At 36.3% G+C, this 19,708-nt stretch overlaps 3 protein-coding genes across 4 annotated transcripts; 2 read left to right on the top strand and 1 right to left on the bottom strand.

Moving 5' to 3' along the window:
• Nucleotides 1–1,293: 1,293 nt before the first annotated feature.
• On the bottom strand, nucleotides 1,294–4,823 carry LOC147563927 (uncharacterized). Its single transcript, XM_086641871.1, has 2 exons — nucleotides 4,354–4,823; nucleotides 1,294–1,978 (listed from the first exon to the last, which is right to left on the bottom strand). The coding sequence occupies exons 1-2, from the start codon at nucleotides 4,759–4,761 to the stop codon at nucleotides 1,499–1,501; spliced, it is 888 nt and encodes a 295-aa protein (XP_086497997.1). The 5' UTR covers nucleotides 4,762–4,823; the 3' UTR covers nucleotides 1,294–1,498.
• Nucleotides 4,824–10,943: 6,120 nt separating this feature from the next.
• LOC147563926 (Metal-dependent phosphohydrolase) lies at nucleotides 10,944–14,076 on the top strand. Of its 2 annotated transcripts, XM_086641823.1 has the most exons (7): nucleotides 10,944–11,336; nucleotides 11,825–11,855; nucleotides 12,145–12,163; nucleotides 12,282–12,379; nucleotides 12,888–12,986; nucleotides 13,348–13,520; nucleotides 13,769–14,076. In XM_086641823.1, the coding sequence occupies exons 1-7, from the start codon at nucleotides 11,175–11,177 to the stop codon at nucleotides 13,853–13,855; spliced, it is 669 nt and encodes a 222-aa protein (XP_086497949.1). In that variant the 5' UTR covers nucleotides 10,944–11,174; the 3' UTR covers nucleotides 13,856–14,076. The 2 variants fall into 2 exon arrangements, with proteins under 2 accessions (XP_086497949.1, XP_086497956.1); XM_086641830.1 differs by lacking the exon at nucleotides 12,888–12,986 and having other exon boundaries at nucleotides 10,993–11,336.
• A 1,240-nt stretch (nucleotides 14,077–15,316) lies between these two features.
• LOC147563925 (cytochrome P450 86B1-like) lies at nucleotides 15,317–18,356 on the top strand. The gene is made up of 2 exons (XM_086641813.1): nucleotides 15,317–16,934; nucleotides 17,832–18,356. Exons 1-2 carry the CDS (start codon nucleotides 15,618–15,620, stop codon nucleotides 18,195–18,197), a joined length of 1,683 nt encoding a protein of 560 aa, XP_086497939.1. The 5' UTR covers nucleotides 15,317–15,617; the 3' UTR covers nucleotides 18,198–18,356.
• Nucleotides 18,357–19,708: the final 1,352 nt, after the last annotated feature.

The following is a 19,708-nucleotide window of genomic DNA, read 5'->3' as shown; positions in this document are numbered from 1 at the left end:
GGAAACTATAAGAAGATTACTAAAATACTGAATTTTATTGATAAACTTGAATGAATAAAACAACTCCTAGGTCTCCCTTATATATACTTAGGGTTTCCTTAACCTAATCAAACTCAAATAACAATTTCTAAAAAATAAAATACTAGTTTCCTAAACCTAATCATAATCTAATAACAACTTCTAAATAAATAAAATACTAGAATCTAAATTCTAGAAGGTTTCCTGAAAATATAAAACTATTAAAACTAACGATTCTCTACTAAAAAAATATTATACTGCTAAAATAACTAGATTTTATGATATCCAAGGTACTTGGAATATCTAATGAAAATCTCCGTGCATCAATAAATTTGAGAAAGTGGCCATCTTGAACTCACTTTCTCATACCTATTTGGATGGCGAGTAATAGGTTTCGTCCAAATGTTTCATTTACAATTTTTTCAAGTACTAGAACGTAAATATCTACTTGTGTTTCAGTAGTTTGGTTTTGGTGTCGTTAATTTTTGTTAATCACGTGTTGACACTGTTTATGTACTCATCTATTCCTATATTTGGAAAGAAAATTATATCTACGTAAGTGTTATATTACACGTAATTTAAGAAAAACTGATGTAAGTATTTGTATGTATATTTTCAAAAATTGTATCTGGGTGGGTGCTTATTATAACTTGGTTCTCCTAAGACCACTTAAATGAATATTACCGACATGAATAGAAATTTTATTGCTAAAACATTTTTTACACTAAACAGATGCACATATATCTTAAGTAACAATAGATTAATTCTGTTTTTCTTATAGGTTGCCCTCCATTTCAAGTCATATTCACCAAGAAAGGACGTCCAATCAAATTTTTTCTAAGAACTACTCGGGAAACCACTTCATCATCAACAATGGAGATCAATAAATTTTATCCTACCAGAGTTTAACACTTTTCTTCCTCTCGAGCAATCATATGGTGTGATATTAAGTTGAATTTGTTTTCTTCAACAAAAAAGAAAGTTGAATTTGTTTGTATGTTCCTCACATACAAAGAACGAAAGAGTTTTATGTGTTTTTTAGTCAATTGGGAAGTCTTCCTTTCAAGCCTATTTTTTATTTGTCTTCCTATTTGAGTTTTCTTGGTATTTGCCTAATGGCTGCTTAAAATAACTTTGCCTTCGAAAAATCTTCTTAAGTACATAAATACATACATACAATGATAATAATTTAGATTCTGCCAACAATTCTAGGTTTGGACTGGTAAGAGGTTTAATCTTCTATCTTATAAGTCAAGAGTTCGAGGCACGCTGACATTTCAAAAAAATATCAGTTTAGACCCATTCTATAAACCAATTATACAAACTTTTGTCATTGAGAATTTGTTTAAAAGTTCTATAGAGGCACTTATACAATTTTTTGACTGCTATATACATCAAGCTTAAAACCAAAACAAATACAAAAATTGGCAAACCTTGCAAAAGAAAAAAAAGGAAAACTCCATTCTAAAAAAACACAAACTCATTTGAGAGACCACATATGCTTTCTTTCTAATAACCCTTCCAAAATCACCTTCTTCCTGTACTCTTTTGAGTCGAAATTCATATTGTCCCAGTTTGACTTGTCGACTATCTTCTTTGTTTTTGTCATAGTTTTGAAGTAATGAACAAAATACAACCAAGCTGCTGTACTAAAAATAGCAAAAATCCGACCCCAAATAAGCATAACCATTAGTGTCACAATTAAAACTGAAATACCTGTTACTGGACCAAATTTTCCTGCAATTTCTCCGTCGGAGTTCTTACCCACAATCGGAAAACGGTCAATGGAGGAGTGTTGTCTTGATACTAGCTTTTCTTGACTTAATGACCTTTTTACGGATTGATTAGGTTGGCTAGATAATATAATACTTTTTCGGTCTGTGGTATGTTTGTGACAGTTTAGACCTTCAGCTTTATCAAAATCGTCAATGCTAGTGTTAAGGTTAGCTACCAACTTTACCTGTTCAAATAAAAACAGCTAATTAGATTCTAAACAGTCGTATAAAGGAGAGAAGGAACCATATAGATATAGTGAAATAAAACTTGTCATGGTTATTGTTATTATGGTATATTTTGATGTTTGCGTAAGCGTTTAAATTACGATGCAATATAACAGTATCACACATTATATCGTTACAACAAAATATATATATAGTACTTTAGCTTTCTTTTTCGTCCAAACAGTGAAAAATGGTTAACATTAAAACAAGACCAATTATGTCCGCAAAGATGCCCATAGTAGTTTTTTTTTGTTGAAAGATGCCCATAGTAGTTAAATAGCAAAGATTTGACAACTCTATTTCGACTTCCATGAGAAATATGAGATGTAAGAAACTAGACACTCATCTTAAGTTATCTTCTTAAGCTTTCAACAAAAAAAAAAAAAGTTATCTTCTTAAAGATATAGACGAGACCACAAAATTTAAAACGTTGGAATAAAATTACAAATAGAAAAATGCTACTTAACCCAACAAGAATAATGGTCTAAAATGGACCGACCAATAAAAAATTACTGAAGTCATATTCAAATTTTGCTTGGTCGGCCAATATTGGCCACGCCAAATAGCATTGTTGTTATCAAATTACGGTTACAATAAGATCTAAATATAATACTGTATTAATTTGAAACCTACCAAATGTGTCGGCAAGAAGAAGTTAGATCATGTAGTAGATCTGTAGATATAAATGACTTGAAAGGTAAGACAAATCAGTGGTTCAATAAACATGGCTGAAGTCATTATTGATTGGCTTCATTTCAATTTTTTATTCTAAATACGGGAAATAGAAAAGGAAAAAAACAGAGAAGGCGGCAAAACATTTATTACAAATTGGTTAGAACGACGGACAAGCAAGATATATTTTGTCTCAGTTTAAATCCGTTTTCTGCATGAAAAAATATAATCTAAATTTTATCATATAACTAGCAAAATGGAGTATAAAACAGTCAGAAAGAATATATAAAGAAAAGATATTGCATAGTTTTTCATTTATGGTGTGTTTGGTTGCAGGATTCCTAAGTAGGATTCCTATCAAAAGTGGAATTTGGTAGGAATCATGAATCCTTGGTCTGTTTGGCTACCAAGAATCCTAGGACTCTTGAATCCTAAGGATTCCTAATTTCAAAATTTGTATTGGACCAAAATTCCACCCTACCCCCTAGGATTTGCTAGGATTTTGGATTAATGAACCTAAATTTCAAACTTAAAATCAACAAAAAAAATATTTCCTTCTACTAAATCATTATTTTTTTTCAAAATAATTATTTTTTTCAAAAATCATATTTTTTCTAAAGACGTTTAAAAATACTCAAATAATAATAAATCATAGGATTCTTAGTTGCCAAACAAGCCAAAAAATATTACTTGGATTCATGAATCCGTGGAATCATGAATCCCAAGGACTCATGAATCCGCGGATTCATGATTCCGCCATCCAAACACACCATTACTAACATTTAACATTCTCTTAATAAAATATATCAAGAAAAAGACCAAGATGAAATAAGCGCTCACGTACACACGGTTTGACTTTGTTTTTATGTTATTGATTTTACGTATTAAACTAGTTGTATATTCGACACTAATCACTCAATTATGAGATCTAATTACAAGATTAATTTGATATTCTTGTTTGGTTCATAAAAACTCCGTGATCTACTAAGACATTTCTTTTCTCGTTATTTTTTTTAATAATTTTAGACTTGGTCAAACATTAAGTTTGACCAGAGATCATGGCTGGTCATACGATTGACAGAGTCAATCCGTTATGTACCAGCTCGCTTGCCCACGGAGCACGATCTGCCACGGAAGGTGTGAACCACCACCACCACCACTACTCATGACATGACTCACAAAGAACTGTGAATGCTACGACCCATTGCATAATCCACCACGGATAGTGAACAAACGCACCCCGTCACTGACCCACGACAACCCGCTGCTAACACACCCCACCGACCCTAAACCGCCACAGCTCGTGGCATTATAAAAGAACTCCATAGACACAAGACTGCCACCGGTACGATCCATTTGGACACGCAACACCTTATTATATATACATATTACATTTAACATGTGACGACTCGTTTAGACACACCGTGCCAAACGTATCATTGGCATGTCACAGTGCCAGGTCCGTCCAGAAATACTATCGAAATGCTAAAAAAATTTGATTCAGTCAAACTTTAAAAAGAATCTTGCCACGTCATTTCAAGGTGATCTCCGAAATACTATTAGCTTGGTCTGATGACATAGGGGCCGAGAAATTCAAGACATTCCGTAACACTACGAGCTTAAAATTAGTTAGGCAAGGAAAAAATTTGATAACTTCACGCACCTTTTTAGGGTTTTGAGCGTCAACGTTTTGATCTGACGCGCAACAAGTAGCAGCAAAAAATCGAACCGGTTTACTATCTTTAGTTACCGGAATCTGATGTTTATCGCCGGTAGTTATCACCTTACGATCATCAGATTTAACATCTCTGATTTGTTTTCTGTTTTTCTTAAAGATTGGTGGATTGCAAACTGAGATAGTTTCTTTAAAAGATTTCTTGAGTCGAAATTTAGCAGAAGAAAACCAACGTGACTTTTTTTTGTTACTTGGTGAGTCGATGATTTCCGGTAAGTACCTTTCATCTCCGTCTGAGAAATTACCAAAACAAGATATAAGACAGGAATTTCTTCTGTGGGTTTGATGTTTGGGGGTTTTCTTGGTGGTGGTGGTGGTGGTGGCTATCTCCGCCATGGAAGTATGGAGGAGAGAGAGAGGGTTTAGTGTGATCCATGATCTATGAATGAAGTCTGAATATTTAAACCATTTGAGAAGTGGACAGATAAGAAGAGAGTCGTGTTGTCATGTTTAAATCAAACGTGACAACAATTAAAAACAATTAATACAAAGACTATGTCTACACAGGCTATTTGTACATAAAGCATTAACAACTTCCTTGAGGCATATTGATGTTGGTGTCCAAGATTCCTTATATTATGTGACATAAAAAAATCATGGATATATAACAAAAAAATATATCATGAATATATAATGGAATAAAGATACAAGGTGAATCGAATAAACATTATGATCCGTGTGAATTACGACGTTTTGAGTCTTAAACACCGAAAAAGACCATTAAGACAATCACACATTCATAACTTCATTTCATTTGTGTCTTTAAGTACAATAGATAAATCCCTGAGGCACCACGAAGATATAATCCCAAGATTTTATGGGTTTAAGAGGAGGTGTCTGTTGTGAAGAGACGAGTTGTCTCTTGATAAATGCAACGAAACTAATCAAATAACCAAAGAGAAATCGAGTGGGAGAGATAACTTTGAATTGATATTGTATTCACTGTGTCTCTTGTTTACAAATGAGGTTAGTATATATAGATATACAAGTAGGGTTTACATAAAATCATAACCAAATCTACATAAAATCATAACCAAACTATCTTCATGCATTCGGTTGGATCTAGGAATGGCCGAGTAGGTTGTTTGACCGAGTTGGGTTGTGGGCTGAGTTGTTGGGTCGAGTTGATGCTGGTGGGTGCCCCTAATACTCCCCCTCAAGTTGGAGATGAAATGGAAATAAGTCCCAACTTGCCTATCGTCCTTTGAAAAGCGTCACCACCTAGTGGTTTTGTAAAAATGTCTGCAAGCTGATCAGCTGTTGTTGTAAACCGAGGAGCAATCGTGCTGTCTTTAATCTTCTCACGAACAAAATGACAGTCAATTTCAATGTGTTTGGTGCGTTCGTGAAAAACCGGGTTGTCGGCAATGTGAAGTGTTGCGCGATTGTCACAATAGACTGACATTGGAAGAGAATGATCGATGTTGAAATCCTTGAGGAGAGACTTAATCCATTGAAGTTCGCAAGTGAGGTTAGCGAGAGCTCTGTATTCGGCTTCGGCCGAAGATTTTGCAACCGTAGGTTGTTTCTTTGATTTCCATGATAAGGGACTCGAGCCAAGCATAGTAAAATAACCAGTGGTCGAGCGCAGAGTCGTGGGACAGCCGGCCCAGTCCGAGTCACAATAGCCGATGACATGAAGAGAACTAGAAGCCGATAGAAATATTCCATGGTTAATAGAACTCTTTAGATAACGAAGAATACGATGTGCAGCATCTAAATGAATGTTAGTCGGGTGTTGAAGAAATTGACTAAGATTATTAACTACATAACAAATGTCCGGCCGAGTGACAGTGAGATATAGTAGACGTCCAACTAACTGGCGATAAACTGAAGGATCAGGAAGTGGTTCACCATCCGAAGGACTTAAACGAAGTTTTTGTTCCATCGGAAAAGGAGAAGGTCGGGAGGCAGTAAGCCCTGAATCAGTCAGAATATCAAGGACATATTTTCTTTGACATAGAAATATACCTTTTGAAGAACGGGAGACTTCAATGCCAAGAAAATATTTAAGATGTCCAAGGTCTTTGAGAGAGAAAGTTTTGTCAAGAAAGGACTTTAAAGAGGAAATGGCAGAATCATTATTACCTGTTATAATAATGTCATCCACATAGACAAGGACAAAGAGTGAAGTGGATGATGATGTATAGGAAAAGAGAGAATAATCAGAAAGTGATTGAGTGAAACCCCTGTCTAAAAGTGTAGAAGAAAACTTCGAGAACCATTGACGAGAAGCTTGTTTAAGGCCGTATAATGATTTATGAAGACGGCAAACTTTTGACTCCCCCTGTTTGGAAAATCCAGGTGGAAGTTTCATAAAGACTTCTTCATTGAGATCCCCTTGAAGAAAAGCATTATTAACGTCAAGTTGGTGGAGCGACCAACCTTTTATTGCTGCGATAGAGAGAAGAATACGAACTGTGACCAATTTTGCTACAGGAGCAAAAGTATCGTGGTAATCTAGTCCTTCTATTTGGGTGTAGCCCTTGGCTACGAGACGAGCTTTATATCGTTCTATCGAACCGTCAGGACGATACTTGATTTTATAAACCCATTTACAACCAATGGGACGTTTTCCAGGAGGCAAATCGACAACAGACCAAGTTTTATTCGACTCTAAAGCTGAAATTTCTTTTGTCATAGCATTACGCCAATCCGGAGATTTTACGGCTTGAGAATAAGAAGATGGTTCATCAGTGGAGAGAACTGATGTGAGGAAGACTTTGTGAGAGTCAGAGAGATCATTAAGAGATATATAATTAGCCATTGGATAGGTGACATCGGAGGGAGACGAAGACTAACAAATATAATCTGTTAAGTGTGGTGGAGGGCGCCTCAAGCGTTGAGGACGAGCAGGTGGTACTGCTGGGTCAGGCGAAAGTGCCTGGTGGGTGCCCGAAGAAGTGGAGGCAGTGGTGCCTTCAGGCTGATCAGGAAGCCCGTCAACGTGGTGAGGGGAAATTGACGTGGAGGTGCCTCCAGCATCAGATGCGGAGGTGCCTCCAGCATCAGATGTGGAGGTGCCTGCAGCGTCAGACGGTAGGACTGGTTGAGATTGAACAGTACCGTGAGAGGGTGATGTGAGATTGAAAGAACCATCATTAATAATTGATAGAAATGGTCGTCTAGTGGGAGGAGAAATCGACGCCATAGGAAACCGATCTTCGTGAAATAAAACATCACGAGATGTGATAATTTTTCGTGTTGAAAAATCATATATGCGAAATCCTTTTTGGCCATTGGGATAACCAACGAACATTCCCGGAGAAGCACGGGGATCCAATTTTGTTTTGACAATCGGATGACGAAAATAACACAAACAACCAAATACCCGAAGGTTATTTAGATTGGGAGAAGTACCGAGCAACATTTCATGTGGAGATTTTCCATGTAAAACGGGAGTTGGAAGTTTATTAATTAAGTATACCGCGGTGAGGATACATTCTCCCCAAAAGGAAAGAGGGAGATGTGCTTGGAGACGTAAAGAACGTGCGACCTCCAAGATGTGTCGATGTTTACGTTCTACGACCCCATTTTGTTGAGGGGTGTAGGTGCAACTGGTTTGATGAGATATTCCATGTGTGGTGAACCAATTTTGTAATTCTTTGTTCATAAATTCCGAACCATTATCGGAACGAAAAGTTTGTATCTTAGGAATTAAAATAGAACCATCCCCGGTCTTGAATTTTGTAATAGTTGTATTAAATTGATTGGAAACAAATGTGGTAAAATTAGTAACAAATTTCGTTGTGTCAGACTTATTAGGGAGTAGAAAAACCCAAGTACACCTAGAGAAATCGTCAACCATGGTCAAAAAATAACGACAACCTGAATTGGAAATAACCGAAAAGGGTCCCCATAAGTCGGCGTGAACGAGTTGAAAGGGACGAGAAGAGATTGAAGTACTAGTGGGAAAAGGCAAACGCTTAGATTTAGATAAAGGACAAATATCGCACGGTTTATTATGAAATGGAACAGACTTCATACAAGGAACATTAGAAATTAAATACTTAAAACGGAAAATTGACGGATGACCCAATCGCCAATGCCAAATATTTAAACTAACATTATTGTTACTACTAGGAAAAAAAGACGAGTAAATCCTAGGGTCCGTGCGAAGGAAATAGAGTCCTTCTGATCGATCACCAAGTCCAATCGTTGATGCCGTCGCTAGGTCCTGAAAGACACACGAAGTAGAATAAAAAAGGACGGTACATAATAACGAAGTTGTGATTTCTGAAACGGAGATTAAATTGATTTTAAAATCCGGTACATGTAAAACTTTATGAAGTTGAAAAGATTTGGAAAAAAATATTGAACCGATGTGGAGAACACGGATCCGTGTTCCATCGGGAAGTCTGACGAAATAGTCAGGAGGAGCGGGAACATAAGAAGTGAAGTGTGATAGTGTGGAACATATGTGTTTGGCCGCTCCGGAGTCGACGACCCAAGAGTGAGAGTTAAAAAACATACCAGTCAAGTTGATAGTCGGCTCAGATTGCTGGTCAGCATTGCTGGTGGTGCCTGTAGAGGTGCGGTTCTGGTCCAGCAAGGAGATAAGCCCCTGGTATTGCTCTCTGGTTAAGGATGTTGCTGAAGGCACCCCTTGTTGGGCTCCATAAGGTACTGGGTCAGAGGAGACCGAAGCAGCCAAGGCAGATTGATGTGGGCGCCCTCGTTGACGTGTCTGTGGGCCTGATCGATTTTGTGGGTAACCATGCAGCTGAAAACATTGACTTTGGACGTGTCCATGCATGTGACAGTAGTCACAATAGGGACGTTGTCGCTTTGGTCGTTGAGATTCATTACGGTCAGGTCGATGAGCTTGACCGACGGCTAGAGTGGCTGCCTCGACACCATGAGAACTTTTGTTGACAATATTCTGTTGAACCTCCTCTTGTTTGATGAGCGAGTGAATACGTAAGGTAGAAGGAAATGGATCCATGAGGAGAATCTGACTACGAATGGCAGAGAATCGATCATGGAGTCCCTGTAGGAATTCCATAGCTCGATCCTGATTCAACCTGTCAATCAAAGATTTTCCATGGTTACAAATACAAGGTTCAACAGTCGTGAGTGACTGAAGCTCATCCTGGAGCGATTTCAATTGAGTGAAATAAGTGGAGACATCTAATCCGTCTTGTTTCAAACAAGAAATGGCTCTCTTTAGTTGAAAAACTTTAGGAGCATTTGTTTGAAAAAAACGATCATGGAGGTTTTTCCATGTCTCTGCAGCAGTTTCATCATATAGAATTGATGATTGAATATCCGAAGATACAGAGTTGAGAATCCAACTAGCAACGAGATCGTTGCAGCGTTCCCATGAATGTAAATCCGCGGGAGAGGTTGGTTTGACAATGGTACCATCAACGAAACCAAGTTTGTCCTTGGCTCGGAGAGCTTTTGTCATACCACGAGACCAGGAGGCATAGTTATCTCCGGTGAGAGGTGGTTGAATTAACACAGTTGTGGGTGAGTCCGAATGGTGGACATCGAAAACTTGGGTGATGGGAGAAGCGGAAGCAGTGGTGGTATCCTCGGTAGTTGACATTGTTTTGAAAAAAAAATCAAGGAAGCTCTGTTACCATGTGAAGAGACGAGTTGTCTCTTGATAAATGCAACGAAGCTCTGGCACCACGAAGATATAATCCCAAGATTTTATGGGTTTAAGAGGAGGTGTCTGTCCGGTGTCCGTCCACTGCTCCAAAAGATGGTAGATTGTTGAGCCCATTACGTGATTCTCACTATCTCTTTTTTGCTTAGATTTTCCAATCTATTAAATAGGACGAGAACGAATACAGTTACGAATGGAGATTAGGAAAAAAAATAATAAAGTTGAAGTAAGAAGATAACTACTTACTTTCGTTTGTTGTGCATCTACTGAAAAACTGGATGTCACAAGATCGAAAATTCAACGTAAGTCAAACTCTACCGCATATGATTTTTATTGTACTAAAGCAATCCTCCTGTTTCATTTAAAAACAAGAGTTATATGAGAAAGTCATGAAGTCTTGGGATTTAATTCCTCTACCAGACTACCATGTATGAGTTAAAACTTCATTTTTTCCCATATATGAAAAAGATTAATAAATATAAATTCAAAATTAATTTATTCTTAAGAAAGAAGAATAAAATAAAGGAAAAAAGAAAAGAAAATGGAGATTAGAAATGTTGCTGACTACATGTAAGGGCAAAATGGAGTTACAAACATCGGGTTGCAGACGGAAAGAAGAAACCAGAACCATATGTGTCTCCAGTAAATTACGAACCTAGACAGGAAGTTGTTCATAAATTAGGGGCAATTTGAAAAATAACTTTTTTTAGAATGCTATATGTATTAAGTAGGTGTATTTTAGAGATCTATACCGGAGAAAATAAAAATAAAGTGTGTCACACCCGTGGGACACAAGTTTTTGATAAATTATTGTAGTCATCCTATAATCTGAATTAACATAAAATTGGGTGCGGCTAAAGGCTTGTAGCCCCGAATTAAGCACAACGTGTGAGAGGTCCTATGTGTAATTCAGGGGCCTACAACATTTTTGGACGACTACCTTTAGCCCTCCCCATAAAATTGGGAGGGCGACCAAAGGAGGGGCTGAACTCGTAGTCACCTTCCCCCCACCCGCTTCATTATTTTGAAGAATCCACAATCCTTTGTTATTGTTAACAGTGGTCAGTGGGCATCAGTGGATTATTATTTTGAAGAATCCACAATCCTTTGTTATTGTTAACAGTGGTCGTTGGCAATGGAAGAGAGTGTAATTAGAAAAGCAGAGAAGTTGGTGATTTCAGTAATGGAAGGAAACGATGCATCTCATGATTCCTCTCATGTTTTCAGAGTAAGAGATCTTTCTCTCTCTCTTGCTCACGAGGAAGGCTTGTCTTCTTCTCCTCATTCTATGGAAATTGTAAGTTATTTCATCATCACCTTCTCTTTCTCTTCTTCTTTTGTTATCTCAAATTGTAAGTAAGGGTTTAATAAGGTTTAATGTGTTCCTTTGTAGTCATTCTCAAACCCTAGTTATATAAGTGACCTTCTTGCAACTAGTTTATCATTCAGGGCAATGTTATTAGCGGATTGATATAAAAAACTAATTTTTTTTTAATTATTTAAGCAAATTTGTAAATGTTGAAATGACTAACTTTTCTGGGTTCATAGATTCAAGTAAAAGCAAAAGCTTGGGGTCAGTATAGAAGGGTTTATCATTGGTCATCGCTAACAAAACCATTTATCTTTGTTTACCCAATTAGTATGGAAACACAAATGGAAGTTCTACAAACTTGTATAGATGAAGATGTTGCTCAAATGAAATCAATTGGGTCCAAGATTTCTCATTTCCCCTTCTATTATTTTCATTTTTGTAGTTCTTAAAATTGATCTTTTTCTTCTTTGAAGGTCGAACTTGCTGCGCTTCTCCATGATATAGGTATTGTCTTTGTTAAATTTTTAGGTTTTGTTTCACAGATTACTGTTATAACATTATTTTTGCATTTACGGTTCCAATGTTTTTTAGTGACATTTAAGCAAACCAAAAGGACATGTCTAACAAAAGGCAAATTCGGATGATATAGTAAACATTGGTTTCTCACTAGAATGATCTTCCTTTACGTATGCAAGTTTGAACGTTTGTGCATTTCCGCCAATTATAGTTTCTGCATATTGTGCATGTTATTGGTCACCCAGTTAATAGAATTACGCGTTTTTTTGTTCTGCAGGAGACTACAAGTATTTGAGGTGAGAATTAGTTTCTATTATACAGCGCTTTTCTTTCTGTTTTACTTATATAACATTTGTTTTAAAAATTAAAATATCTTCTTTCACTTCTCATGCTATTTCCTTGTTTGTTGCTTAGAGATCCTTCTGAGGAAAAAATTGCGGAGAGATTTCTTGAGGCGGAGAATGTTGAGGAGAGCAAGAGAATGATGATATTGAGTATCATAAAGGAAATGGGTAATTTTCTTTTTTGTTGTTGAATGAGATTTTAATACTGAATCCTTTAGTAAATCTGATTCTTCCAGTAGTAATTCAGTTCATAGATGTTTCCTATTAGAGAAGTGCTATTCTTCTCATGTGATGCTCCTGAGTCCCGGCATCAAGTGGTGTAACTGCACAAATAAGCATTTAAGCTCGTGTCTAGTGCTCATTGCGCTTGATACGAAGAGCCCTGGTTAGTTTTGTGGTGCACTTGAAGGCATACGCCTAGACTGTTTTTACACCTTATGCGGACCTATATAAATCTTTTGCTCATATCCAATTTGGGTCGTATATTAGATTTACCTTTCCGTGCTTAATATATTTGATATCCTTCTCGTTCTTGATCAAAATTATGTTCTCCTTGTGATGCTATTGAGATATTCTAGCTTAAGTTTATGATATATCATTAGACCAGTAATTTCTAATGCTTTATCTCAATCTATTTCTCTCTTTAATTCTTAAGGAATCCTATTTTATGTTTCAGGTTTTAAAGATGAACTTGCATCTAATGGGACTGCTAAATCCTCTTTAGAGTTTGGTATTGTCCAGGATGCTGACCGTCTTGATGCAATTGGAGCTGTTGGTAATCACTTTCATTTCATAATTTGTACTTTTACATGCTCATAAATCATAACTTGTTCATTTCGACTGTCCTAAATCCTTCAAGTTATATGTGATGTGAACTTATTGGCGAAGCTTCACAGAAGAGTGCAGTGAATATACTAGATTCAATTTTTTTTTGTTCTTCGCATAAAACATGAAAAATACTACCTAGAAAATTTCCTATGTATGCAGGACTATTTTCAAAGAAGAGTAACGTATCAGTTAGCAAATTACTATTAATCGGAAATGGTTTGTCAGTGTAGTTTGTGTTATTGGTCCATCACTACAGGCCACAAAGTCTGCGTCTAACCTCATATTCTCCTAATATTATATGTTCCAAGGAATCGCACGGTGCTTCACATTTGGTGGAAGTAGGAACCGCGTACTGCACGACCCAAGCATTCAGCCGCGATTAAGTCTATCAAAAGAACAATATATGGACAAAACTAAGCAGACTACCATCAATCATTTTCATGAGAAGCTTCTCAAGTTGAAAGATCTAATGAAAACAGAGGTAATTTGAGTATAACGATACTGGCATTATCTTCAGCACCAATTTGTTATTATATTAGGAATATGTAAGTTAAAGTAGAGTGAGTCTAATCTAAAATAGAAACCCAGATAAATACCACTGAAGTAACTGTGAGTATCTAACACGGGTAACTGATACAACTAAAAATTGAGGAGTATCTGTCCACGTTGATTAAAATAAATCAATTTAGTGACTTAAGAATTTGGATAATTTCTAATATAACATTTCAGGCTGGTCGAAGAAGGGCAGAGAAAAGGCACAAATTCATGGAGGATTTCCTAACAGAGTTTTATGAAGAGTGGGAAGGAAAATCGTAAACAAGGTCAGATTCATATCTCTTTTGCGATCTTTATTCTCAGTTTAAACTTCTCCTTAGTGGGTCAAATACTCGAAGTGTTCTTACTTATTCTATCAAGGTCTTCTGAGATCTATCCGAGCTCCTAGTTTCGAGTCTAGACTTACCCCCATATCGTGTAATATAATTTAAACATACATTATAACATGTTATCTTATATGATGAGATCGAATTTTTATGCTATGTTTAATTTCAATTTATGTTTGAATAACAGTCCCAGACGGAGTAGTTAAAAGTTACAGTAAAAAAATAACAAAAGAAAAAAAGATAGCTGGTGTGATTAGATTTAGGTTAGAACTAAGGCCATGTTTGGCACGTGAATGGAACGTCATTACTTGAAATCATATTCCATAATGAGTTTGGTACGAAAGAAATACACCAAGAATCACACGACTAGCGGAGTAGGATCTCCCTAGAGGAAGAATCTCAAGCCCTAGGGGTTGGGTGATTTTGTGATTTTATTTCTCTTGAAATCATCAACCAAATAATCTGCCGACAAATTCAGTTTTATTCGTGACAAAATAAACAGATAGGAATCAAATGATGGAATTTCTATTCATATCAATTGGATTTCTTTGGGCATGCCTAACATGACATAAGTGGTATGGAATGAATGAACTGCATTTATGAGGGACCCTCACAAATACGAGAGCAATGTGTTCCATTAAGACTATTGAATACATTGTTCAACAACGTCCGATGGGGCCCTACTTGTGCGGAGAGGGCTTTGTCCTTGTGGTCATATAAGTGGATCCAGTCATGATAATCGCTTACTAGTTAGACCGAGTGAGGAGGTGTCTTCATCTTCGGCTGGTATTTATCCTCTGGTCTTCCGAGTGTTATTTCGAAAGCTTTTCTCTATGGAGCCACCAGATACCCTCCTGTTTGAGTGACTGTAACCCAAACCTTTCAGAAGAACACCACAACTATGAGATTTCAGAAAAAAGAAAAGAAAAGAAGAAACGAATTCTTAAAAGAATCCTATTTAATTAGGAGACTTTAGTGAAACGAGTTATAGAATAAAGTCGTTGATTTGAGATTCCCTCCCAAATATGCTTGAGATTTCTTAGCTGGATCACTTTCCTTTTGTACAAATGGACTTATTGAAGGACTTTGACGAGTTAAACCTACCCTTTGTCCTGTATTGGGTTTGGACTTCCTTGAAAGCCCTAATATTAAATCCTCATACCATGGCATGCCAGAATTGTCTTGACATTTTTATGCTAAGCAACTCTTTGCTATATCTTAATTACCCACCATGTGAAGTTCTGACGTACACTATCTGTTTCTAGTAAAATTTCATTAAACTTCAAAAAAGCTAAAAAATTCCATACCAATATGACCAATGGCTATGATATTCCTTTCAAAATATCAACATTTAGATTAACAAATACAAGCTAGTTCTAAATGGTTTTTAGGGTTTGTTCTCTTGGGTTTCAAGGCAGTTCGCCTATGTTGTTTTCATGACATGTTATGTTCTTATCTTATCTTCGTGATGTATCTATGTCATCTGATGTATTTTAAACTACGCATGTTTAAACGATGAATGTCTATTTTATATGGGTTTAGAACAATTTATCTCCCTAAACAAATATAACAAATAAAACATGACACGTAATGAATGTAATGATTATTGAAACTGCATGTGGAAGAAAAGTCGAAGGGGTAGGAAGCATTAACTCCAGATACCCCTCTACCACAACTCTCACTATATAACTACATGAATGAACCCAACACAATATCACACACAAGAAATCATCATTCTTTACCCTTTCTTCCTATTCAAAACCATGAACCTTACACCTCACATAGTTCTAACCTCCTGTTTCGAACTCACCGGAAACCTAAGATCTCGGGCCCTAGAACTCTTTTCAGGTGTAAAATTCTTTGAACTCGTTGTTGCTATCATAATCTTCATATCTATACATTCACTTAGGCAACAAAAACACTATGGTTTACCCATTTGGCCTTTCGTCGGTATGTTACCTTCTTTACTAGTAGGTTTACACTACGATGCTTACGAATGGGTAACCAATATACTTAACCAACAAAACTGCACATTCAAGTTTATAGGACCTTGGTTAACTAGTCTTCACTGTGTTGTGACTGCCGATCCAAGAAACTTAGAGTACATTTTAAAGACAAAGTTCTCGAACTTTCCCAAGGGCGAATTCTTCCTTAATACTGTCTATGATCTCCTTGGTAATGGAATATTTAGCTCTGATCATGAGAACTGGAGTCGACAGAGGAAAACAGCGAGTCTTGAAGTCCACTCGTCCGAGTTCCGTAAAATGACCATTCAGTGCTTGGTCGAGCTCGTTCACTCTCGACTTTTACTTGTTCTTGAAGAATCAATTGAGAAATGTAGTTCAATTGATTTACAAGATGTTCTTTTGAGACTAACTTTTGATAATGTGTGTATGTTAGCTTTTGGAGTTGATCCTGGTTGTTTGAGATTAGGATTACCCGAGATTCAATTCGCCAAAGCTTTCGAAGATGCAACAGAAATGACATTATTACGTTTCGTTACACCTATGTTTGTTTGGAAAATCATGAGATATTTGAATCTTGGGTCTGAAAAGAAACTTAAAGAATCAATATATGAAGTAGATAAGTTTGCTAAAGAAGTGATATATAGAAGGAAGAAAGAACTAGCATTGCTTGATAACTCTAAGAATGATATTAAGAAGTCGAAATCGGATCTTTTAACAGCATTTATGCTATTAAAAGATGATAAAGGGAAGCCATTTTTAGATAAGTTCTTGAGAGATATTTGTGTTAATTTCATTCTTGCCGGAAGAGATACTTCATCAGTTGCATTAAGTTGGTTTTTTTGGTTGGTTGATCAAAACCCAAATGTTGAAAAGAAAATTCTTGAAGAGATAAGTAGTATAATTGCAGAAAGAGAGAATCTTGAGGGTGAAAAGAATAAGGATCGTTTGGTGTTTAGGCCAGAGGAGGTGAAGAAGATGGATTATTTGCAAGCTGCCTTATCGGAAACTCTAAGGCTCTATCCATCCGTACCGATAGATCACAAGGAGGTATATTTTCTGTTTATGAGTCTATTATACCTTCGACGGTTGATAGTATATTTAGGTGTCATGAAAAGACAGAAGAAACCGACTTTTAGCAGACCTAAATCTATCAGTCTTTCGTCTTAGAACTTTACATATGAGTCACAAACCCGTTACTTCTTTTCTCTCAAATGAAAAATGGCTTTGCATCTAATATTCGATGAGAAATAAACATCTGAATTATTTTGAAGTTATCGAACTTCATATTCGGAAACAAAACAAAAAGAATGGTTCATTCTTTGTCAAAGGTGGAGTCCATTTTGTTAACATGCTCCTCCATCAGCTGCATTAAAACAAGGGAAATGCTACACTCATTTAGAGTTTGACCTCAGAGCTTTACTTAAAGCATAGTACAATTTTTTTGAATCGGAATCAAAAAAATAATAATTGCAAAAAAGATGTGGTCAGATGATGTCACACACAAGCTTTTGAGTCAAATGCCAAGAAGATTTAAAGGAAGACAATTATTTCTCTATTTACAAACATCTCAAATCCCTTTGTCTATATTCTCATACAGATTTTCTCTCTATCTAGTTCTTAAGTTTGTGGTCGTCGAACTCAATTTTGGTTATTAGAGTGTAACTTTTCCATGTGGAATTATTATCGCATGATCCTCATGTAAGACGTTTTTTGAACCTAACATGTGTTTTTTTAATTGGGTGACATGTCACGCGGTAGGGCTTAACACGTGTAGGCTTAACTATCATATCATTTTAAGTTCGCGAACAACCAACTCAAATTTAGTTTACAATAGGAAGATATGACTTAGTTACTAGGTTACCATTTCCAGTGTCTAGTATTCTCGACAAATCGCCTTTAAATTTGTAAATTCTTCTTAACAAAATTGAATGTTATTCTGATTAGGTAGTTGAAGATGATATATTCCCTAATGGTACCATACTAAAGAAAGGAACAAAAGTTTTATATGCAATTCATGCAATGGGAAGAATGGAAAGTATATGGGGGAAAGATTGTAGAGATTACAAACCAGAAAGATGGTTAAAAGATGGAAAATTTACCATTGAATCTCCTTACAAATTTACTGCATTTAATGGAGGTCCAAGGCTTTGTTTGGCAAAAGATTTTGCTTATTATCAGATGAAATTTGTTGCTGCTTCAATTCTTTACCGTTATAAAGTTAAAGTGGTAAAAAATCATGTAGTAATTCCTAAGTTGGCTATGACCCTCTATTTGAAATATGGATTAAAGGTAACTCTTAGTAAGAGATAAGTCATTAGAGCTTCTTAATCATGGTTTAGTATCCAATTTCTCTATTCGAGATTGTAGTAATGGAAGATCGGAGAAGGAAAAGTGTATTTGTGTAATTGTGTTTTAAGTTTCATTAATTATTATTAAGTAAAGAAATAGAGTACGTTGTTTCTCTTTTTGTAGTTTTGCTGTTCATTTTACTAATTTTCGGTACCTATTTATACGGGACCGAGGACAGTAACCGTTTTTATACTAATTTCTATAGAGAAATTCAGTGAAGAGACTAGACCAAGAACCGGACAGTAAATACTTGTTATTCTCTTATTACTTTCTTCTAATGTACTAATGCCATGACGATTAAACAATATGCATTTATATGAACACCTAGATTTATTAATATAACAACTCAACTCAAATCCGGGGTCAGACTCATCGTCTCAGTCTGTTGATCTATGCCAAAAAAAGAGTAAACTCAAATAGAACGAAGAGCTTATAGTAAGATAGTAAGAAAATCTCATGTTGCATGAAAATCAATTTAGAAGTGGTAGCATGGGACTTGTGGCCTGTGGCATCAGCAGTGATAGGACCACCATAAACAAAATAAACATCAAACTGATTGGACTGTTGGATTTCAAACCTGCTCCTTTTTTTTGTTAAGAGATTTCAAACCTGCTCATGAAGAGAGAAAAGTGACCTAAAATCTGACGGTTCCATTGGTTTCACGCCAATTTCATGGCATTTTTCAGGGTCTGTAACATTTTCCTTGTGGGTTTTGAACAGAGGGTTGTTGTCGTATATTAAAACGTGAAAAACAAATTCAGAAAATAGACGGTTAAGATTGGTTCTGCCCCAAGTCAGTTAACTCTATCGTCTCTAATGCATGATAACATTCAAATTTCAAAACGGACGAAGAGTATGTAACGCATCTGCACTCCAAAGCAGGCTATAGGGTTTTCTTTTCCACCCCACAAACACAGATTCTACATGCTAAACTAACAGACTGCTTACTCAAATAGGATTGTATTTGTTTCCCAATCTAATAAGAGGGAGAGCACAAATATGGGTGTAATGGCAGGGTATGTGCTTACATAGTTATGTTTTCGAATTTGACTTCGGTAATTTCATAATGTACCTAAATGAACTCATGTCAATATTTGGATTAATTCCCGAAACAATTAGGGTTATTTCTCAAATAGCCCCCATCTTTGTGACCAGCTTCCTGTCTAGCCCCCTACTTTATTAAAAATACCCAGATGACCCTCTTTTTGAGTTACCGTTATAACACCGTTAACCAGTCATCATCTCTCTCTCCTCCATATCATCACTTTTCTCTACCACTTCATCTTCTCGCCACCTCATCGTCTTTACTGGCGAAGGTCGCTGGCTGACAAATTTTCTGGCCGGCGACCTACAAACATAATAAAAAAAAGTTCTCTCTCTCTAAACACTCCGGCGAAGGGAAACCCCTTCGCCGGAGTGTTTAGAGAGAGAGAGAGAGGAGAGAGAAGAATATTTTTATGTTTGAAGGTAGC

Source organism: Eschscholzia californica, unplaced genomic scaffold (assembly GCF_041429995.1).
Source record: "Eschscholzia californica isolate CP2 unplaced genomic scaffold, dmEscCali1.0.p SCAF_1, whole genome shotgun sequence".
Lineage (NCBI taxonomy): Eukaryota > Viridiplantae > Streptophyta > Magnoliopsida > Ranunculales > Papaveraceae > Eschscholzia > Eschscholzia californica.
Note: the sequence above shows the minus strand (reverse complement) of the source record. Positions and strands in the feature narration are given on the sequence as shown.